The sequence below is a fragment of the Lissotriton vulgaris genome, chromosome 3_2, assembly GCF_964263255.1.
Source record: "Lissotriton vulgaris chromosome 3_2, aLisVul1.2, whole genome shotgun sequence".
NCBI classification, from domain to species: domain Eukaryota; kingdom Metazoa; phylum Chordata; class Amphibia; order Caudata; family Salamandridae; genus Lissotriton; species Lissotriton vulgaris.
Genome location: NC_141690.1, coordinates 159,325,957 through 159,350,127, shown reverse-complemented (window position 1 = coordinate 159,350,127; position 24,171 = coordinate 159,325,957). Strand labels below are relative to the sequence as shown.

Here is a 24,171-nt window from a genome sequence, read left to right as displayed (position 1 = left end):
TTTTAAGTGACTCTCCGAGCTGTCTTTCATGATTTGTAGCCGGACGGCTATGAAAGACAGAATGGGAAATTAAAAAAACAGGATGAAATTTCTTTAAATAATGGCATATGTCAACAGACATTTGTGGTAAAATGCTGATATTTAGTGGATATATTGTTACATAGTATTTCTCAGTTTAAATACCTAATCACGACAGACCTCAAAGTATGAGTGCATGTCCTATCACTTAAATATGGAAATTTACATTTATACACAAAACCCAAAATAAAATATGGATAATTACAGATAAAATGACTCAAAAATAAATATGGATAAATACAGATGGAAATGTTAAAAATAAAAATCAGATTAATCCGAGAGCCCTAATTATAATTTCATCATTTTGAACTTTCAAAATAAGAGCAAAGATATGCTAGCACAATCTGGTGCCAGTTTATTCTCTGCTTGAGCTGAGCACAGTAAAGCAAGCGTTCATTATTGACATCTCATTCTAATTATAATGTACTTTCACTGCCATGGTGTCCATACCATAGCATACTCAACACTCATGTCTTTTTTTACTTACCCTTGACATACAGTTTTGGTGCTAAGTTTTTTAAATGTTTTAACAATCCCATTTTACTGCCCTTCCCCTCGTGCATTAGGGCAACATTTCATACTTTTAAGGCAATCAGGCAAAATGATGTTGTGTGTCCTACATGGCTGATTGGTACCGAATTTCCCTAGAAACAGCGCTGACGCACACAGGATAAAGGGTTCTTTGCACATTTTGACAACTTGCACAAATGGCCCTTTGATGAATACACATTAATTTGCCCCGTTACATAAGTGAATGCTCAAACTTTAGAAAACTCTTCTGTCTGCTACACTTTATCCTCAAAATCTATTTATGTTGTGTGCATTGGTAAATCACAATTAAAAGCGACACAGAAATTCAAAACAAAACCTCTGCAGTAAATGAACAAGGTGCCCAACTAACAAGCAGTGCCTAATTTGAGCCGGTGTGTTTTATTAGTCAGTCTTCAGACAGGGCATTTCCATGCTGTCACCTGTGCTTCCCTTGTGGCTGGAAGGATGAGGGTGGACATGGAAAGGACATGTGGAGAGTGGGAGCTGAACACTGTCGACTGCCTCTTGTTTCTGGTGCTAAGTTAAGTAAATATCACACCCTTATGCACAAGCGAGTTTTTACTTGCTTTAAATAAGCCAATAACATGTGAATTGCAGAGAGAGAGAGAACTAACCTCTTAGATTCTTGGTCATTTTATTTACAAATCAATGCTTTCAGAAGACTTCGTTCAATTGGATAAACTGAAATAAATCCGAACTAGAACTCCTGCAATGCACTAGTTTGTTAAAGAAATCAAGGGGCTGGATCTCGACATCCTTGGAAACATGGAATTATCTGGTAACTTTAGGCACAGGTTCTCTGCAGAGCCATCTCCAGTTTTTTTTTTTTTTAGTTTTCTCTTCTCGTCTTTGTCAGTTCCCTAGTAAGTTGATTACTTTTCATTCTGATATTTGTAGCTGTGTTTCTTTTCATTGTAAGCCTAGTGTTTCAAATTCCAAATTGTGAACATAATAAAGGATTTTTAAATAATTAACAACTGACATGGGATATGGCGAGATCTCCGTTTTATCCAGACATACTTCTTTCCATTTCATTTCACAAGTAGCTTTTCTAAGCAAAGTTATCAGGTATCACCAATGAGACAGGGCACAAACTGTCTGTTACAAAGGCTAATGTTAGCTTAGAGTAGTCTTAGGGTCTATCCATTGCGTACTATTGATTGCCTCCATACTCGTTTGCTTGCTTCCTCTTAGTTACTTGAGCGCGCGTTCCTTTCTCTTCTTGTGTTTGTCCTTCCCCTGGAACATGGATGCATTAGTGTGTCCTAAGACTGCTTGCTTATTCAGACTCTACATTTTTCTTTTTGATTCAGCAATCAAGAGCCCATCTGTTTTTCAGCTGTATCCCACAAAAACCAATAAAAAAAAGCCTCCACTGGCGCTTCTCACTGGTTCTACTGTCACTACCTAGACTGTGTTATGTCTTATTTGGTGCCTGTGTCACCCAAGGCAGCTAGAGTAACTTTGAAGCCCATGACAAGCCTAAAAAAATATGGCCGCACATGATCAAATGAAAATTATGCAGGTTCAGTAACTAGAGATGCAGAATTATAAGTCAAAACTTCTGCACAGTTAATCTATCCTTAATGAAAGGTCCAACACTTCTTCAGTGCTTCTGTAAAGAGAACACCCTGCGTTAGGAGTTCTATAGGAGTATTCCCCATCTTAAATTATCTTCTTATGCCCTTTGCTGCAATCTACAGACCATGCAGAGCCCGAAGAGGAGGCTCAGGGCAAAATCTTACAAGAGATACCTGATGCATGTTATTAGTCCCCTTACTGGATTGGGAACAGCAAGGTCTTACAAGAGCCATCTACTGTGTGTTACTATTCTCCTTACCGGACTAGGCACAGCGAGATCTTACAAGAACCTCCTACTGCATGTTACTCGTCCCCCAATTGCACAGGGTACGGCGAGGTCTTACAAGAGTCACCTACTGTATGTTATTAGTCCTGTTACTGGACTGGACACTAGTGCGTAGGGTGCTGAATGGAAGTCTACCCCATGTGCAAAGAAAATGTTTGTACATATTGGGGATCTGGTCCGCTTCAACAAGGAACACTCACTATCCATTTGGCACTGCAGCCTTTGGCAAAGTCGAACAATAAATAGCTAAAGGTTCGCAGTTTTTTATGTGGAATTGAGACCTTGCACAAAAGGAGTTTACTAATATTAATTTGCTACACTTGGTTAAGTCATACAGAGTTTCTGTAGCCGAGTACCAGTGAAAAGCTGATCTGGACTGTAACCTTCTTTAATGAAATGAATTGAAATGAAAAGAGCATTTGTATAGCGTGGTAGCTGCCCTCAGGCGTCCTAGCGCTGCAATCAACGTGCTGAGTAACTACGGCTCGGGCTATTCTGGTTTGTTGAAAAGAAAGGTTTTTAAGAGTTTACGGAAAGTGAGAAGTTTGGGCTCTGATCTGAGATGCATAGGGAGGGAATTCCAGAGTCTGGCCGAGTTGAAGGAGAACGAGCGGCCTCCACATCTTGCTTTCTTGAACCTCGGAGTTATGGCCAGAAAAGAGGATCCAGATCTGAGCTGTCTATTTGGGTGATAGGCTGTTATCAAGGTTTGGTTGATGGTGGCGCCTGTATTCCAAAAAGCTCGGTGGGCAATACACATTGCTTTAAATTCAACCATTTCCCTCACTGGGAGCCAGTGTAGGTCCTTAAGTCTGGGTTTGACCGGCGATCGGCGGGGGATCTGGAGAAGGGTTCTGGCTGCGCAATTTTGAATGATCTGAAGTTTGTTAAAGGTTGTCTGGGGCGCGCCTAGATAGAGGACGTTCCTGTAGTCCAGACGGGATAGGATCAAGCCCTGGACCATTATCTGCCTAGCATTAGAAGGCAACAGAGGGAGAATTTTTCTCAGAAGCCTTAGCAGCCCAAAACAGCTGGCTGAAAGTTTGGCTGCTTGGTGGTTAAAATGGAGGGTTTTGTCGAGCAATATGCCCAGGCTTTTGATAGTGTCTTTGTGCACAGGGGCGGGTCCGAGGCACGGGGGCCAGAATGGGTCAATACTGCTATGGATGGGATTCCCAAGGAGCATAAGCTCCGTTTTGTCCCAGTTCATTTTGAGGCAGGAGGATGTCATCCATTCTTGAACTACTTCCAGGCAGTTTTTTCAGATCACTAGGTGTAGTTTGCGGGGGGTTTTGAGCCACCAGTAGCTGAGTGTCGTCCGCGTAGGTGACAATTTTCACTCCAAAAGGGCGGACGATCTCAGCTCGGGGCTCATATAAAGATTGAATAATGTGGGGCTCAAGGAGGAGCCCTGTGGTACCCTGCAGTTGAGGGGCTTGCTAAATTAAATTTCTGAAAGAACATAAAAGTAGGTTACCCACAAAAGTAGCTCACCCACAAACTGCTTCCCATTTGCAAGTATGGAGTACTCATTACAAGTGGTCCAAAGTTAATGGTTTTCCATTTTAAATGTGACCTTCATTGCTAGAGTATTTCCGACAGTGTCAGTTACAGTTCTCTCACTGGGCAGTAATAATAACCTTAGAGTAAAACCTGTAATATGCTTCATATTTTTGTTCCACACATTTGCGATGACCCAGAGAAAATGTAAAAGATGGCTAAAGTGTTAATTAATGCTGACTTCAGGCTACTCAACATTGTTGTACAATTGTTTTTACATCCTAAATGCAAAATCCTTTGTTCCTGATTGAATTCCTGTTGCTGAGATAATGATATTCATCCGTGATAGTGTATTCAAGGTAAATATAAGCTTTTGGTCTGGGTTTTCACTGCTGGTCTCTTTCATTTCAGGAAGGAAGACGCAAAGTATTCTTGAAGACAAGCTGAAAAAGCTGGAAGAAGAATGCAAGCAAAAGGAGAGTGAGCGTGTGAGCCTGGAGTTAGAAATAACGGAAGTCAAAGAGAACTTAAAGAAGGCTCTAGCGGGGGGAATCACTCTGGGGCTCGCCATAGAGCCGAAGTCTGAGACCTCCAACCCACAGGTAGAGTGACTGAAGGTTGAAATAGAAAAACAATTTCATTTCTTAAGTGCTGCGGATCTCGTTCATAATTCTGATTTATTTTTATAGATTAAAGTTAGACAATTTGCTTAAAGCTTTCTCTTTTTTAAAGTTTAAAGATTCATATCTATAATGCTGTATGCAGTGCTTAATTTGTGAAAGAATAAGTGCTGGGGCCCAAAGTTAGCTTGGAAGTCTGTGGCAATCGCTGTTTATGGTTGGGTTGCCCAATACCAAGACCGCACAGTCCTGATGCCTCTTTAATCCACCACCAGACCCTCACTGCCCCTTTATCTCACTCTTGCAGGTTCCTGCTCTCTGCCTATGTCGCAGAAGAATAAGTGCTAATCCCTAAAAATGAGTGCAGATGGGCTCTGCCTGAAACAACTAGCTCAGAAGAAGCACTGGCTCTGTGTTCTGAAGAACATGTTCAAAGTCCCTCAAAAATAGCAAAATCCGGGACAAAAAACTATTTGCATGTGTGTGCCGAGTCGTTTGTACATCTAGTCTTACTTCCAGTACGGTGAAATGTACTATTAACAGAACTAGAGCATAACGCATGGAGTGCAGGCAGGTCAAAGTCCCCCCCTTCTGCCTACTCTAGGGCAACAATTGTCCACATAGTAATACCTCTTTTATGTATCTTGTTGCAGCACACTTAATCATTTATGCAAGTGAATGCATTGGCATGCTACCACTATAGTCATTTCCCCCCTCAGGGCTTCTCTAACCTATAACCTTGCATCTGAGGGCTGTCTGACTGCCTTTCAAGACTAAGCACTGATATTGAGTAATTAAAGCAGGCGCTGTGGAAACACTCCTTCTAAGAAGTCAGTAACTCCAAAAGGAGGAGTATTTCCCAGACAAGATCCTCAGGGGAGTACAGCACTGCTTTCTCCTTTACAGAGGAGATTCCTCAGGTTAGCTTCCCTTTCTCCACCTGACAATTGGGCGCCATTCTTCGCCTTCTGATGATATCTGTAGCACTACACAATAATTCAGTCAAAAGGGTAAATCTTCCCCGTCACTGTCTATCAGAAGGAACCGAGTAGGAAGGTAAAGTAACCGCCTTTGCTAGTGATCACCCCATGTTGTTTTGTGGTGTTTTGAAAGGTGTTTCACTCTTTGATGTGATCTTTATCTAGTCCAGTTAGTTCAAGTCTGATATGAATTATATTCTAGTGAGCCATTGCACTTCATTTGCCTTGATTGATTACTTTTGCAGTGTTGTGGCCACTGCCAAAATAACCAAGATGACCTTCTCAGCAGGGCTTAGATACTAAAAGCTTACTGAGGTTTGACCGACTGCTTAATCAAAAGGATGCTTCATGGTGGATATTAATGCTGGTCACCTCTACGCAATGCCCGTGGTCCTGCTGAAGCCTGAAGACCTTCAACAAAAGAGGAACTCTAGGAAATGGCCTCCTCCATAACAGCAATTACTTCCATGACTATATTTCAATATATATTTACTTGCTTTCTAAAGTTCTGCTTCTTCCTGTTTATGTGGATGTGTGCTAAAGCATCTCTTCCAGTTTTGACCCATGGCACAGGTTACTATTGGATGCAAGCACTTGCTTGCTAAAGTAACATCAGATCTGCAGCAAGATGGGACACGGCTCAGTTGGGTGGACCTCATTCCACTACGGGTTTCGACAAATGGGACCTCATTGGTATCTCCAGGGTGTGTGGTCTGTGGGTGAAGGGGCAGATGCTCAGTTTTGTCCAACTACAACAGCAATATGAACTCGCAAACACAGAGTTCTTCCGCTATCTCCAGATCCGTTATGCCTTGACAACCGCCATTAAAGCAGGGTCCCCTCTCCCTGACTCTTCCCCACTGGCAGATAGATTACTGGATGGGCTCCTCCCTCAGAAAGCCATCTCCTTGACCTACAAGAAACTTGTCAATAACGCACCAGACCCCCTAACCAAATTACGTGAGTCGTGGGATGCTGACGGCCTCCTTGTGGATGACGAGGAATGGAGTGAAGCGGTGGCTTCTCCCAAAGAGGTGGCAATTTCGGCGTGCCTCTGCCTGGTGCAACTGAAAATACTCCACAGAGCCGTACATTACAGGCCGCAGTTGGCCCACATAGGGGGAGAGACCATATTAACTGTAGGTGTCACTGTGGACACGTAGCCATGTTTATGCATATTCTATGGGAGTGTGGGCACATTTGTAGATTCTGGAGAGCAAATCACAGGGTTATGAGTGAAGTCCTGCGCAAAACTATCAACCCTTAGGTCAAGAGATGCTTGCTTAATGTGTGGGAACCAACAGACCTGGTAGGGGCAGAGAAACTATGGGTCACACTTGGTGCCACAGTTGCCAAAAGGGACATAGCCCAGATGTGGGGAGGGACGGTACCCCCCACTATCACAAGCTGGAAGCGTAACGTGGACTGGTGCATGTTCCGGGAGAAGACTGTGTATGTGGCATGGGGGTGCCCTCGGAAATGGTCACGAGTGTGGGCGAGTTAGAATTCGTATAGGAGGATATCTGTGTTGCACCGATCGTCCCTACAGATGAGGACCCAGTATCACCAATGAGCATATGACATGTACTAATACTGACTCACATGCCTGTTACACAAATTGAATGAAATGAAATGAATGAAACTTATATAGCGCACGACTTACCCTGGGGCATCTCAGCGCTTGCTTAGGGAACCCGTCCTGGTATTCCCCTGTGAGATAACACTGGCAGGGTATCCACAAGGTGAAAGCCAGGCATCCCACCGCGAGGGGCCGTTGTGGAGATTAAGCAAGCTATTGCCCAGAGTCGCAGAGTGTGAACCTGTGAGTCAAGAAGGCACTGGAGCGAGAATTAACGAGTCCGTGGAATTTTGAGCCCAAGACCCGCCGAGGCGGGGAATTGAACCCTGGTCCCGGGCCGAACTCAAGCTCCAGGTCTGCCGCCTCTAACCCCTGAGCCACACTTCTCCTGGCATATTCAATCATGCCTGCAAAGAAAATGCTGTTGCCGATTTTTTTGTATGTGTTTATCTTAAAAATCAATAAAAAGATTTAAAACAAAAAAAAAGAAAAAGATCTGCAGCAAGGACGTCTTTCGTAGATTCCCCGTGAGCAAAAGGCAATGAGGTGCACGCAGCGAGCATCAGCCCTTTTATTTCTGTTGATGGTCCAGATGGGACTGGTTTGCATTGGAACAGGTGGAGAAGTCTGTCAGTACTTTGTAGTACGGTTAACGTACCATGCATTTGTTGAGAGCAGGTCCCCCTCTTGGGGTTTCTTAGCGCTGAATATTTGAGATCAGTGGTTCTCATTTTAAAAGGTGGAGTGCACTCGTCGGAATTCGAACAGGTCATCATGATGTCAGTTCGGATCCTGAAATGGATGCACCAGGGCTTCGAGACATCTGAACTGGCTGTAGAGGCCATTCATGTGAGGAGGGAACTGTGTAATGCTACATTTGATTCTTATACTTTGAAGACAGAATAGTCATCTTTGAGAAATGCAGAGATCTGTTATTAGTTATTTGTTTTTTTCAGCGAAGGCAACATGAAATACTAAAGCCATTCGGCTACAGAGGAGACCATTCATATGCTCCAAATGTTACCCAGAAAGGCAAAGTTACCCGATGCATAAGATATTTCATGAAACCGTGAGGCGTTCTCCAGTGATGGACGGATGTAACTATTCAGTTTTCCCCAATGTGGTTTTATAAAAGTGATATTGGTGCCCCTCGTTCTGACAAGATTACTGTCCACTAAAAGCATTAATGCTTCCTACACTAGTAAAATATGGTATACATTTCGACTATCTGTAGAAACATAAGATCCTTCCAAGGTGAAAATTGCCCTTGATATTGAACTACTTTAATTTCAGCAGCGGTGTTTAAACCAGCATTGACAATACTAGTAGGTATGGCTTTAATGTGCTGCACCCTTCACATGGATCACCCTTTATTCACACTCCACTTACCCTGCACGGACAAGGGCATACTTCTGACACCCTGCCCTCACACAGACACATTGTGCACTTATATAGACATACTGCTCAACCTGCCCTCACACAAGCTTATCCCCCCCCCCCCCGCACACACACACACAAGCACAGGTACATCTTTCACCTGTACTCGCATGGTCTTACCAATCACCTCTTCTCACTTGGACACACCTCTCCTCAAGTACTCACAGGTACACCCTGTACCCATTGGCACAAGGCTCAGGCACACCTCTTATCCTGTACCCCCTGGCACAAGGCTCAGGCACACCTCCCATCCTAAACTCACATGGCCACACTCAGCACTCCTACAAACACACCCCTGCAGTCACAAGGCCACAACTCTTACTTTGCATATACACTGGTTCATCGCTCACCCTTCTCTCATACACCTATCTCTGCACTCACTTTTTATCCTGCATTTAACACCACTCATTCTGCACTCACACACCACTCATTCTGCACTCGCACACCACTCATTCTGCACTCAAGTACAAACTGCTCACCTTTCAGTCAGAGAGGCATGCCCTTCACTCCGCACTCAAGCATGCCAGGCCCTCCTCCCCCTTGCTCTGGCAGTCCCATCTCTCCCAGCTCCAGCACTCAGCCTGCATTCATACACTGCTCACAGTATATTCACACAGACGCAGCTTAACCTTAACAAATGCAAGGGCTTGTTTTTTATAGTAAATGTATTCACGGTTTCCAGAATATTTTAATGCCATTAAGTGGATTTTAGCCTTCTTAAATACACACTGTCATATATTAAGACATCACCGCTTAATGAAAACCTTTTTTAACATCTCATAATTTCTTTAAAATGAGAAGCAACTCTTCGACAGCAACCTATTGAGGAATGATACATTTGTGTCAGTCATAACGTTTAGAGTTAGTCAAGCAAAGGGCCTTATACAATTCCCTCGTGTTGCACAGTGCAGAGATCACGAGTGTCGATAAAGCCAATGACGCTGGTGTTCCTGGACTTGAATAATAATTCCAAACCAAAGTGTGTAATTATGCCTCTGTTTAACGGGGAATGTCGACACTGACCCATCTCCAACTGGCAAAGTGCCAAGGTTGGAATGTCGGTCTGGCCTTAATCTCATTTCACAACACACTCGTGGTGTTTTGCAATTTCATAAGCTTTTTCAGTTTTTTTTTCTTCTGAATTCCTAGATATTTACGTAACTCTGACTGATAGAAGTTGTGACACTGCCATGTCAATATAACCATTTTGCTAAATTACATTTTCGAAATATTCTTGTAATTTGAGTTGGAGACAGTATTTGACTGCATTTCACAACATTGAGTTGCAAAAGCAGTCTATTACCTATTATTATTTTGCTTCATAGTGCAATGTGGGATTCTTTTATCAATATGAAGTTCGAAATAAAACAAATTAGTTACATATATTGCATAATTTAGTGACATGTCGGCGACAGTGCTTAAACCAAATCTTTAAACATAAATTTGTGGAAGATCTGCTTTCTGATGGCAAATTAGGGACAGTGCCTGATTTGGGTTTAAACTTTAAATCCACTCTTACTGTTGGCATCCCTTTGCAGTAGCTCTTTCACAAGCTTACAATTTATCTCATGAATTGTGATTTTTTGAGTTTTCTTATGAATTGAAATAAGTATAATAGAGTATCCACATTGTCAAAAGTATTACATGGATAAAATGATAGCCGCAGACCTCATACTTCCTCCTCGTCATGTGTTAATGATATATTAGATAAGTTCATAACTCTTACGTTTTCCAGTGTCAATACGTGTTGATCAGTCCTTAGACCTTGATGATCCCTCCTCTTTTGCCTCTCCCTCTTATTCGCCTATACCTTGACGTTTGCAATCTCTTGGGAATTATTTTTCCTTCGGAAGCCACTCATGCCTGAATAATCTGTACTCCTCTAAAAAGATTTTAATATGCTAGCTAGCATTGTTTAGGCCTACTTTGCTGAGATTTCTGAGCACCATTCCAGAGCTGGAATCTGTAGTCCCTTTATCCTGTGTTTGCATAACGTTGCCTCTTTGTGCAGCATTGACCTATTAACCCCTTCGCTGCTAGGCCTTTTCCCCTCCTGTGCTAAGCCCTTTTTTGGCGATTTGGGGTAGTGCGCGCTTAGGCCCTTGTAACTTTTTGACCACATAAGGTATCCACGCCAAATTTGCGTCCTTTTCTTCCAACATCATGTGGATTCTAAAGGCGCCCAGGGTTTGTGGATTACCTTGGAGGGGTCCCAGAAATTAACCAAAATATAGTGATTTTTTTGTTTTTTTCAGAAAAATGGGAAAAACGGGCTGCAAATGAAAGCCTCTGAGTTTTTCCCTGATAATGTTATCAAAAAAGGGTTTGTGGGGCTGAAATCTCCATTTTCTCAGCTTTTAGGAAATGACAGTCTTTTGTCAGAGAACCGACATTTTTCACACAGTTTTGGCATTTTTCTGGGACATAGCCTATTTTTGCTATTTTTAGAGCTTTCCACCTCCTTCCAGTTAATGGTAGAAATGAGTTTGAAAGCAATAATGGATCCTAGAAAGCTGTACATTTTCAAAAAGTAGACAAAATTCTGAATTCAGAAAGGGGTCATTTGTCTAAATCCATGAAGGTTTCTCAATAGAAACTAACAGTTAAATATTGGAATAATTGAAAAATTGTTGAAAAAAACAGCCTTTTGTCTCAACGTTTTCACCAATAACTTTTTCTAATTTTGACAGCTCTTGGAAAGCAATATACCGTTACATCCGTTAGACCTTCCTGGTTGTGAGGATATATAGGACTTGTAGTTTCACCAAGAACCCGACGAACCCAGATCCAAAAACTGAGCAGCAACTTGCAATGGTATTTTTTCATTTACTGGGTATAGAGCACTTTGTCTTGGAAAATGTATACATGGAAAAATCTGTATGAAAGACACCTATGTATTTCTGAATTGGGTACAAAATATAGAGTTCAGAAACAGTATATAATTGCTAATTTTCAAAATTGGGAATACTCATACTAGCATGAGAATTATTGGTCATTTTTCAAATTTTTTTTTTTTTTACACAATGTCTTTCATTGAAAGGGAGAAATGCGCAAAAGCTCAATTGGTAATAACAGTTGATTTACAAATCTGAATTACCCCAAGTCTCCCGATAAAAACGGTACCTCACTTGTGTGGGTCGGCCTTGTGCCTGCGACAGTAAACGGCGCAAAATGCAACGTGGTGACACCTAAATTTTGCAGTTACAAATTGACCCTTTTTTAGCAAAGTGCCTACCTGTAGTTAACCTAGCAAACTTATACATTTTTGAAAAGTAGACACTCAGGGGAATTCAGGATGGGGTGACTCGACTGCCTACCACCAGGTCTTGTTACCCAGAATCCCTTGCAAACCTAAGAATTTGAGAAAAAAAACACATTTTCCTCACATTTCTGTGGAGGAAAGTTCTGGAATCTGCTTGGATCAACAAATTTCCACCCACCCAGTGTTCCCCCAGGTCTCCCGTAAACAATGGTACCTCACTTGCGTGGATAGGCATAGTGGCTGCGACACGAAACAGCGCAAAACGCAACGTGGTTGCACCTCAATTTTCAATTGAAATCTTGCGCTCTTTGGACAAAGAGACTACCTTTTGTTTTTGAGCCCTAGCTCTGCCAGCACCTAGGGAAACCTAGCAAACCTATACATTTTTAAAAAGTAGACACCCAGGGGAATTCAGGATGGGGTGACTCGTCTGCCTACCCCCAGGTTTTGTTACCCAGAATCCCTTGCAAAGCTAAGAAATTGGAAAAAAAAACGCATTTTCCTCACATTTCTGTGGTGGAAAGTTCCGGAATCTGCGTGGATCAACAAATTTCCACCCACCCAGCGTTCCCCCAGGTCTCCCGAGAAAAATGGTATCTCACTTGCGTGGGTAGGCATACTGGCTGCGACAGGAAACAGCGCAAAACGCAACGTGGTCACAACTCAATTTTTCAGTGAAATTGTGCCCTCTTTGGGCAAAGAGACTACCTTTTGTTTTTGAACCCTAGCTCTGCCGGCACCTAGGGAAACCTAGCAAACCTATATATTTTTGAAAAGTAGACACCCAGGGGAATTCAGGATGGGGTCACTCGACTGCCTACCCCCAGGTTCTCTTACCCAGAATCCCTTGCAAAGCTAAGAAATTGGAAAAAAAAAACGCATTTTCCTCACATTTCTGTGGTGGAAAGTTCCGGAATCTGCGTGGATCAACAAATTTCCACCCACCCAGCGTTCCCCCAGGTCTCCCGAGAAAAATGGTATCTCACTTGCGTGGGTAGGCATACTGGCTGCGACAGGAAACAGCGCAAAACGCAACGTGGTCACAACTCAATTTTTCAGTGAAATTGTGCCCTCTTTGGGCAAAGAGACTACCTTTTGTTTTTGAACCCTAGCTCTGCCGGCACCTAGGGAAACCTAGCAAACCTATATATTTTTGAAAAGTAGACACCCAGGGGAATTCAGGATGGAGTCACTCGACTGCCTACCCCCAGGTTCTCTTACCCAGAATCCCTTGCAAAGCTAAGAAATTGGAAAAAAAAACGCATTTTCCTCACATTTCTGTGGTGGAAAGTTCCGGAATCTGCGTGGATCAACAAATTTCCACCCACCCAGCGTTCCCCCAGGTCTCCCGAGAAAAATGGTATCTCACTTGCGTGGGTAGGCATACTGGCTGCGACAGGAAACAGCGCAAAACGCAACGTGGTCACAACTCAATTTTTCAGTGAAATTGTGCCCTCTTTGGGCAAAGAGACTACCTTTTGTTTTTGAACCCTAGCTCTGCCGGCACCTAGGGAAACCTAGCAAACCTATATATTTTTGAAAAGTAGACACCCAGGGGAATACAGGATGGGGTGACTCGACTGCCTACCCCCAGGTTCTCTTACCCAGAATCCCTTGCAAAGCTAAGAAATTGAAAAAAAAAACGCATTTTCCTCACATTTCTGTGGTGGAAAGTTCCGGAATCTGCGTGGATCAACAAATTTCCACCCACCCAGCGTTCCCCCAGGTCTCCCGAGAAAAATGGTATCTCACTTGCATGGGTAGGCATACTGGCTGCGACAGGAAACAGCGCAAAACGCAACGTGGTCACAACTCAATTTTTCAGTGAAATTGTGCCCTCTTTGGGCAAAGAGACTACCTTTTGTTTTTGAACCCTAGCTCTGCCGGCACCTAGGGAAACCTAGCAAACCTATATATTTTTGAAAAGTAGACACCCAGGGGAATTTAGGATGGGGTGACTCGACTGCCTACCCCCAGGTTCTCTTACCCAGAATCCCTTGCAAAGCTAAGAAATTGGAAAAAAAAACGCATTTTCCTCACATTTCTGTGGTGGAAAGTTCCGGAATCTGCGTGGATCAACAAATTTCCACCCACCCAGTGTTCCCCCAGGTCTCCCGAGAAAAATGGTATCTCACTTGCATGGGTAGGCATACTGGCTGCGACAGGAAACAGCGCAAAACGCAACGTGGTCACAACTCAATTTTTCAGTGAAATTGTGCCCTCTTTGGGCAAAGAGACTACCTTTTGTTTTTGAACCCTAGCTCTGCCGGCACCTAGGGAAACCTAGCAAACCTATATATTTTTGAAAAGTAGACACCCAGGGGAATTTAGGATGGGGTGACTCGACTGCCTACCCCCAGGTTCTCTTACCCAGAATCCCTTGCAAAGCTAAGAAATTGGAAAAAAAAACGCATTTTCCTCACATTTCTGTGGTGGAAAGTTCCGGAATCTGCGTGGATCAACAAATTTCCACCCACCCAGCGTTCCCCCAGGTCTCCCGAGAAAAATGGTATCTCACTTGCGTGGGTAGGCATACTGGCTGCGACAGGAAACAGCGCAAAACGCAACGTGGTCACAACTCAATTTTTCAGTGAAATTGTGCCCTCTTTTGGCAAAGAGACTACCTTTAGTTTTTGAACCCTAGCTCTGCCGGCACCTAGGGAAACCTAGCAAACCTATATATTTTTGAAAAGTAGACACCCAGGGGAATTCAGGATGGGGTCACTCGACTGCCTACCCCCAGGTTCTCTTACCCAGAATCCCTTGCAAAGCTAAGAAATTGGAAAAAAAAACGCATTTTCCTCACATTTCTGTGGTGGAAAGTTCCGGAATCTGCGTGGATCAACAAATTTCCACCCACCCAGCGTTCCCCCAGGTCTCCCGAGAAAAATGGTATCTCACTTGCGTGGGTAGGCATACTGGCTGCGACAGGAAACAGCGCAAAACGCAACGTGGTCACAACTCAATTTTTCAGTGAAATTGTGCCCTCTTTGGGCAAAGAGACTACCTTTTGTTTTTGAACCCTAGCTCTGCCGGCACCTAGGGAAACCTAGCAAACCTATATATTTTTGAAAAGTAGACACCCAGGGGAATTCAGGATGGGGTCACTCGACTGCCTACCCCCAGGTTCTCTTACCCAGAATCCCTTGCAAAGCTAAGAAATTGGAAAAAAAAACGCATTTTCCTCACATTTCTGTGGTGGAAAGTTCCGGAATCTGCGTGGATCAACAAATTTCCACCCACCCAGCGTTCCCCCAGGTCTCCCGAGAAAAATGGTATCTCACTTGCGTGGGTAGGCATACTGGCTGCGACAGGAAACAGCGCAAAACGCAACGTGGTCACAACTCAATTTTTCAGTGAAATTGTGCCCTCTTTGGGCAAAGAGACTACCTTTTGGTTTTTGAACCCTAGCTCTGCCGGCACCTAGGGAAACCTAGCAAACCTATATATTTTTGAAAAGTAGACACCCAGGGGAATACAGGATGGGGTGACTCGACTGCCTACCCCCAGGTTCTCTTACCCAGAATCCCTTGCAAAGCTAAGAAATTGAAAAAAAAAACGCATTTTCCTCACATTTCTGTGGTGGAAAGTTCCGGAATCTGCGTGGATCAACAAATTTCCACCCACCCAGCGTTCCCCCAGGTCTCCCGAGAAAAATGGTATCTCACTTGCATGGGTAGGCATACTGGCTGCGACAGGAAACAGCGCAAAACGCAACGTGGTCACAACTCAATTTTTCAGTGAAATTGTGCCCTCTTTGGGCAAAGAGACTACCTTTTGTTTTTGAACCCTAGCTCTGCCGGCACCTAGGAAAACCTAGCAAACCTATATATTTTTGAAAAGTAGACACCCAGGGGAATTTAGGATGGGGTGACTCGACTGCCTACCCCCAGGTTCTCTTACCCAGAATCCCTTGCAAAGCTAAGAAATTGGAAAAAAAAACGCATTTTCCTCACATTTCTGTGGTGGAAAGTTCCGGAATCTGCGTGGATCAACAAATTTCCACCCACACAGTGTTCCCCCAGGTCTCCCGAGAAAAATGGTATCTCACTTGCATGGGTAGGCATACTGGCTGCGACAGGAAACAGCGCAAAACGCAACGTGGTCACAACTCAATTTTTCAGTGAAATTGTGCCCTCTTTGGGCAAAGAGACTACCTTTTGTTTTTGAACCCTAGCTCTGCCGGCACCTAGGGAAACCTAGCAAACCTATATATTTTTGAAAAGTAGACACCCAGGGGAATTTAGGATGGGGTGACTCGACTGCCTACCCCCAGGTTCTCTTACCCAGAATCCCTTGCAAAGCTAAGAAATTGGAAAAAAAAACGCATTTTCCTCACATTTCTGTGGTGGAAAGTTCCGGAATCTGCGTGGATCAACAGATTTCCACCCACCCAGCGTTCCCCCAGGTCTCCCGAGAAAAATGGTACCTCACTTGCGTGGGTAGGCATACTGGCTGCGACAGGAAACAGCACAAAACGCAACGTGGTCACAACTCAATTTTTCAGTGAAGTTGTGCCCTCTTTTGGCAAAGAGACTACCTTTAGTTTTTGAACCCTAGCTCTGCCGGCACCTAGGGAAACCTACCAAACCTATATATTTTTGAAAAGTAGACACCCAGGGGAATTCAGGATGGGGTCACTCGACTGCCTACCCCCAGGTTCTCTTACCCAGAATCCCTTGCAAAGCTAAGAAATTGGAAAAAAAAAACGCATTTTCCTCACATTTCTGTGGTGGAAAGTTCCGGAATCTGCGTGGATCAACAAATTTCCACCCACCCAGCGTTCCCCCAGGTCTCCCGAGAAAAATGGTATCTCACTTGCGTGGGTAGGCATACTGGCTGCGACAGGAAACAGCGCAAAACGCAACGTGGTCACAACTCAATTTTTCAGTGAAATTGTGCCCTCTTTGGGCAAAGAGACTACCTTTTGTTTTTGAACCCTAGCTCTGCCGGCACCTAGGGAAACCTAGCAAACCTATATATTTTTGAAAAGTAGACACCCAGGGGAATACAGGATGGGGTGACTCGACTGCCTACCCCCAGGTTCTCTTACCCAGAATCCCTTGCAAAGCTAAGAAATTGGAAAAAAAAACGCATTTTCCTCACATTTCTGTGGTGGAAAGTTCCGGAATCTGCGTGGATCAACAAATTTCCACCCACCCAGCGTTCCCCCAGGTCTCCCGAGAAAAATGGTATCTCACTTGCATGGGTAGGCATACTGGCTGCGACAGGAAACAGCGCAAAACGCAACGTGGTCACAACTCAATTTTTCAGTGAAATTGTGCCCGCTTTGGGCAAAGAGACTACCTTTTGTTTTTGAACCCTAGCTCTGCCGGCACCTAGGGAAACCTAGCAAACCTATATATTTTTGAAAAGTAGACACCCAGGGGAATTTAGGATGGGGTGACTCGACTGCCTACCCCCAGGTTCTCTTACCCAGAATCCCTTGCAAAGCTAAGAAATTGGAAAAAAAAACGCATTTTCCTCACATTTCTGTGGTGGAAAGTTCCGGAATCTGCGTGGATCAACAGATTTCCACCCACCCAGCGTTCCCCCAGGTCTCCCGAGAAAAATGGTACCTCACTTGCGTGGGTAGGCATACTGGCTGCGACAGGAAACAGCACAAAACGCAACGTGGTCACAACTCAATTTTTCAGTGAAGTTGTGCCCTCTTTTGGCAAAGAGACTACCTTTAGTTTTTGAACCCTAGCTCTGCCGGCACCTAGGGAAACCTACCAAACCTATATATTTTTGAAAAGTAGACACCCAGGGGAATTCAGGATGGGGTCACTCGACTGCCTACCCCCAGGTTCTCTTACCCAGAATCCCTTGCAAAGCTAAGAAATTGGAAAAATAAACGCATTTTCCTCACATTTCTGTGGTGGAAAGTTCCGGAATCTGCGTGGATCAACAGATTTTCACCCACCCAGCGTTCCCCCAGGTCTCCCGAGAAAAATGGTACCTCACTTGCGTGGGTAGGCATACTGGCTGCGACAGGAAACAGCGCAAAACGCAACGTGGTCACAACTCAATTTTTCAGTGAAATTGTGCCCTCTTTGGGCAAAGAGACTACCTTTTGTTTTTGAACCCTAGCTCTGCCGGCACCTAGGGAAACCTAGCAAACCTATATATTTTTGAAAAGTAGACACCCAGGGGAATACAGGATGGGGTGACTCGACTGCCTACCCCCAGGTTCTCTTACCCAGAATCCCTTGCAAAGCTAAGAAATTGGAAAAAAAAACGCATTTTCCTCACATTTCTGTGGTGGAAAGTTCCGGAATCTGCGTGGATCAACAAATTTCCACCCACCCAGCGTTCCCCCAGGTCTCCCGAGAAAAATGGTATCTCACTTGCATGGGTAGGCATACTGGCTGCGACAGGAAACAGCGCAAAACGCAACGTGGTCACAACTCAATTTTTCAGTGAAATTGTGCCCTCTTTGGGCAAAGAGACTACCTTTTGTTTTTGAACCCTAGCTCTGCCGGCACCTAGGGAAACCTGGCAAACCTATATATTTTTGAAAAGTAGACACCCAGGGGAATTCAGGATGGGGTCACTCGACTGCCTACCCCCAGGTTCTCTTACCCAGAATCCCTTGCAAAGCTAAGAAATTGGAAAAAAAAACGCATTTTCCTCACATTTCTGTGGTGGAAAGTTCCGGAATCTGCGTGGATCAACAAATTTCCTCCGACCCAGCGTTCCCCCAGGTCTCCCGATAAAAATGGTACCTCACTTGCGTGGGTAGGCATAGTGGCTGCAACAGGAAACGGTTCAAATTGTACGGTGGTGAATTTACAATACCAAATTGCAAAACAACCTTGATTTTTGGGGGGGGGCACCTGCGTTTTTGGCCCGGGGCTCGGTGGTTTTCTTTGGAAAGTACAAAACCCAAACAGTTCTGAAAAGTAGACCCCCGGGGGAGTCCAGGGAGGTATGGCATGCGTGGGTCCCCGAACGTTTTCCTACCCAGAACACCTTGCAAACCTTAAAATTAGGTAAAATATTCACTTTTCCAAACTTTTTTGCATGGGATCACCGTGCCGGCAAAAATGTCCTACCACCCAGCGCTGCCCTTGTTCTCCCGAGTAAAAGGATACCTCACTTGTGTGGGTGCCCCAAAGCAGAACAGTCCGAAAATGAATTTTGAAAAAGTAGTATTTCAGTGTTACAAATTAAGCCCCTCTGCCTTAGACACAGGCCTTTGGCCCACCCACACAAGTGAGGTATCATTTTACTCGGGAGAACAAGGGGAACGCAGGGTGGTAGGACATTTGTGCCGACACGGCGATCCCACGCAAAAATGTATGGAAAACTGTTTTTTTATCCTAAATTTGTGGTTTGCAGGGATTTCTGGGTAGGAAAACATTGGGGGACCCACGCATGCCATACCTCCCTGGACTCCCCCGGGGGTCTACTTTTCAGAACTGTTTGGGTTTTGTACTTTCCAAAGAAAACCACCGAGCCCCGGGCCAAAAACGCAGGTGCCCCCCCCCAAAAATCAAGGTTGTTTTGCAATTTGGTATTGTAAATTCACCACCGTACAATTTGAACCGTTTCCTTTCGCAGCCACTATGCCTACCCACGCAAGTGAGGTACCATTTTTATCGGGAGACCTGGGGGAACGCTGGGTGGGAGGAAATTTGTGTGAGCCCAGTGACGCCACGCTTTCCCACACAAAAAAAGTGTGTCAAAACTGATTTTTCCATCAAAAATTGAGGTTTGCAAGGGATTCTGGGTAAAGGAACGTTGGAGGATCCACGCAAGCCATACCTCCTTGGAAGCCCCCGGGTGTCTACTTTTCAGAAATGTGTGGGTTTGGTAGGTTTTCCTACATGGCCGTCTCGCACGAGGCCAAAAACCCAGGTAACCCCTCTTGCAAAAGCTGGTGGGATTGAATGTCAATCCCACCAGCTTTTGAAAGAGGGGTTACCTGGGTTTTTGGCCCCGTGCGAGACGGCCATGTAGGAAAACCTACCAAACCCACACATTTCTAAAAAGTAGACACCCGGGGGCTTCCAAGGAGGTATGGCTTGCGTGGATCCTCCAACGTTCCTTTACCCAGAATCCCTTGCAAACCTCAATTTTTGATGGAAAAATCAGTTTTGACACACTTTTTTTGTGTGGGAAAGCGTGGCGTCACTGGGCTCACACAAATTTCCTCCCACCCAGCGTTCCCCCAGGTCTCCCGATAAAAATGGTACCTCACTTGCGTGGGTAGGCATAGTGGCTGCAACAGGAAACGGTTCAAATTGTACGGTGGTGAATTTACAATACCAAATTGCAAAACAACCTTGATTTTTGGGGGGGGGCACCTGCGTTTTTGGCCCGGGGCTCGGTGGTTTTCTTTGGAAAGTACAAAACCCAAACAGTTCTGAAAAGTAGACCCCCGGGGGAGTCCAGGGAGGTATGGCATGCGTGGGTCCCCGAACGTTTTCCTACCCAGAACACCTTGCAAACCTTAAAATTAGGTAAAATAATCACTTTTCCAAACTTTTTTGCGTGGGATCACCGTGCCGGCAAAAATGTCCTACCACCCAGCGCTGCCCTTGTTCTCCCGAGTAAAAGGATACCTCACTTGTGTGGGTGCCCCAAAGCAGAACAGTCCGAAAATGAATTTTGAAAAAGTAGTATTTCAGTGTTACAAATTAAGCCCCTCTGCCTTAGACACAGGCCTTTGGCCCACCCACACAAGTGAGGTATCATTTTACTCGGGAGAACAAGGGGAACGCAGGGTGGTAGGACATTTGTGCCGACACGGCGATCCCACGCAAAAATGTATGGAAAACTGTTTTTTTATCCTAAATTTGTGGTTTGCAGGGATTTCTGGGTAGGAAAACATTGGGGGACCCACGCATGCCATACCTCCCTGGACTCCCCCGGGGGTCTACTTTTCAGAACTGTTTGGGTTTTGTACTTTCCAAAGAAAACCACCGAGCCCCGGGCCAAAAACGCAGGTGCCCCCCCCCAAAAATCAAGGTTGTTTTGCAATTTGGTATTGTAAATTCACCACCGTACAATTTGAACCGTTTCCTTTCGCAGCCACTATGCCTACCCACGCAAGTGAGGTACCATTTTTATCGGGAGACCTGGGGGAACGCTGGGTGGGAGGAAATTTGTGTGAGCCCAGTGACGCCACGCTTTCCCACACAAAAAAAGTGTGTCAAAACTGATTTTTCCATCAAAAATTGAGGTTTGCAAGGGATTCTGGGTAAAGGAACGTTGGAGGATCCACGCAAGCCATACCTCCTTGGAAGCCCCCGGGTGTCTACTTTTCAGAAATGTGTGGGTTTGGTAGGTTTTCCTACATGACCGTCTCGCACGGGGCCAAAAACCCAGGTAACCCCTCTTGCAAAAGCTGGTGGGATTGAATGTCAATCCCACCAGCTTTTGAAAGAGGGGTTACCTGGGTTTTTGGCCCCGTGCGAGACGGCCATGTAGGAAAACCTACCAAACCCACACATTTCTAAAAAGTAGACACCCGGGGGCTTTCATGGAGGTATGGCTTGCGTGGATCCTCCAACGTTCCTTTACCCAGAATCCCTTGCAAACCTCAATTTTTGCAGAAAAAGTCAGTTTTGACACACTTTTTTTGTGTGGGAAAGCGTGGCGTCACTGGGCTCACACAAATTTCCTCCCACCCAGCGTTCCCCCAGGTCTCCCGATAAAAATGGTACCTCACTTGCGTGGGTAGGCATAGTGGCTGCAACAGGAAACGGTTCAAATTGTACGGTGGAGAATTAAGTTTTCAATTTGAGAGCGTGTGATTCAAGGAAATTGTGACAGACTATTTCAAGTTTGCAGGAGATTCTGTATAAAAATCAATAGAATTCACCAGAAAGACATGACCATATACTTCCATGGTTTAACAATAATAACTAAATTTAGTAAGTTATTTATAGCTATCATGTACACCGTAACAGAGTTACTCAAAAGTGAAACATTCAAGGCACGGCTAACTATTCCTCAAAGACACACACATACAGGTTGGATTTGGCACGAGGGCGAGTGATGGTTCAGTACATAAAATTTTACTAACAAGAACTTTCGAAAAATGAAATGCTCTGTCAATAAATAAATGCATAAAAACCAAACCAGTGACTCGCAACTCGTGAGCTGTAAAGCCACGACAAGGCACCAACCGTTTTACAGGCCATTCACGCGCCTTTCATACCTGATACAAACCAGACCATTGACACCATCCAGAAAGAACAGCAACACATTACAACAATCACAATAAGGGACAAGGTACATCCTACTTCAGAAAGAGATAAAAGACAAACATTACTGCACAGCCATCTAATCCGCAAGCACACACACATTCTGGTTGGATTTGGCACGAGGGTGAGTGATGATTCAGTACATACAATTGTATTCGCAAGTAATTTCAAATAAATGAAATACACTGCGTATAATTGAAAGTATGATAAACTGAACCACTGACTCACAGCTCGTGAGCTGTAAAGCCACGTCAAGGCACCAACCTCTTTACAGGCCATTCATACACCTTTCATACGTGTGACACATACAAAACATTCACACCGCCAGCCGCGGACCCATCACATTTCGACACTCACACCAGCAGACAGCGCCATTCAAGGGCCCATCACTTTCACACGCCCAAATTTCTGACATTGCAACAACACAAAATGATGGACTGCGTGGAGTGTCACTCACGTAGCAGTGTGTGTAGTGACCAACAAAAAGTAACTACTCGCACACCGCTAGCCGAGCGCCAGTTCACCCATACCACCATCCAAGCACCAGACCATGCACACCGCCAGCCAAACACCACTCAGCGCGCACCGACAGCCAAGTACCACTCCACACACACCGCCAGCCAAGTACCACTCCACACACACCGCCAGCCAAGCACCACTCCATGCACAGACAGCCAAGTACCACTCCACACACACCACCAGCCAAGCACCACTCCACACACACCACCAGCCAAGCGCCACTCCACACACACCACCAGCCAAGCGCCACTCCACACACACCACCAGCCAAGCGCCACTCCACGCACACCACCAGCCAAGCGCCACTCCATGCACACCACCAGCCAAGCGCCACTCCAAGCACACCACCAGCCAAGTACCACTCCACACACACCACCAGCCAAGCAACACTCCACGCACACTGCAAGCAAAGCGCCACTCCACACACACCGCCAGCCAAGCACCACTCCATGCACACCACCACTCCACACACACCGCCAGCCAAGCACCACTCCACACACACCGCCAGCCAAGCACCACTCCATGCACAGACAGCCAAGCCCCACTCCACGCACACCACCAGCCAAGCACCACTCCACACACACCTCCAGCCAAGCACCACTCCATGCACAGACAGCCAAGTACCACTCCACACACACCACCAGCCAAGCACCACTCCACACACACCACCAGCCAAGCGCCACTCCACACACACCACCAGCCAAGCGCCACTCCACACACACCACCAGCCAAGCGCCACTCCACGCACACCACCAGCCAAGCGCCACTCCATGCACACCACCAGCCAAGCGCCACTCCACGCACACCACCAGCCAAGTACCACTCCACACACACCACCAGCCAAGCAACACTCCACGCACACTGCAAGCAAAGCGCCACTCCACACACACCGCCAGCCAAGCACCACTCCATGCACACCACCACTCCACACACACCGCCAGCCAAGCACCACTCCACACACACCGCCAGCCAAGCACCACTCCATGCACAGACAGCCAAGCCCCACTCCACGCACACCACCAGCCAAGCACCACTCCACACACACCTCCAGCCAAGCACCACTCCATGCACAGACAGCCAAGTACCACTCCACACACACCACCAGCCAAGCACCACTCCACACACACCACCAGCCAAGCGCCACTCCACACACACCACCAGCCAAGCGCCACTCCACACACACCACCAGCCAAGCGCCACTCCACGCACACCACCAGCCAAGCGCCACTCCATGCACACCACCAGCCAAGCGCCACTCCACGCACACCACCAGCCAAGTACCACTCCACACACACCACCAGCCAAGCAACACTCCACGCACACTGCAAGCAAAGCGCCACTCCACACACACCGCCAGCCAAGCACCACTCCATGCACACCACCACTCCACACACACCGCCAGCCAAGCACCACTCCACACACACCGCCAGCCAAGCACCACTCCATGCACAGACAGCCAAGCCCCACTCCACGCACACCACCAGCCAAGCACCACTCCACACACACCTCCAGCCAAGCACCACTCCATGCACAGACAGCCAAGTACCACTCCACGCACAC

General features: G+C 45.7%; 1 protein-coding gene across 2 annotated transcripts in view; it reads left to right on the top strand.

The window, feature by feature from the left end:
• Positions 1 to 24,171, top strand: part of AFAP1 (actin filament associated protein 1) — a 423,233-nt gene that overhangs the window by 373,017 nt on the left and 26,045 nt on the right. For both annotated transcript variants that reach the window (XM_086964131.1, XM_086964132.1), the window contains one exon: positions 4,409 to 4,599. In XM_086964131.1, coding sequence (XP_086820257.1) covers positions 4,409 to 4,599 — 191 coding nt within the window. The remainder of the gene's footprint in view (positions 1 to 4,408; positions 4,600 to 24,171) is intronic.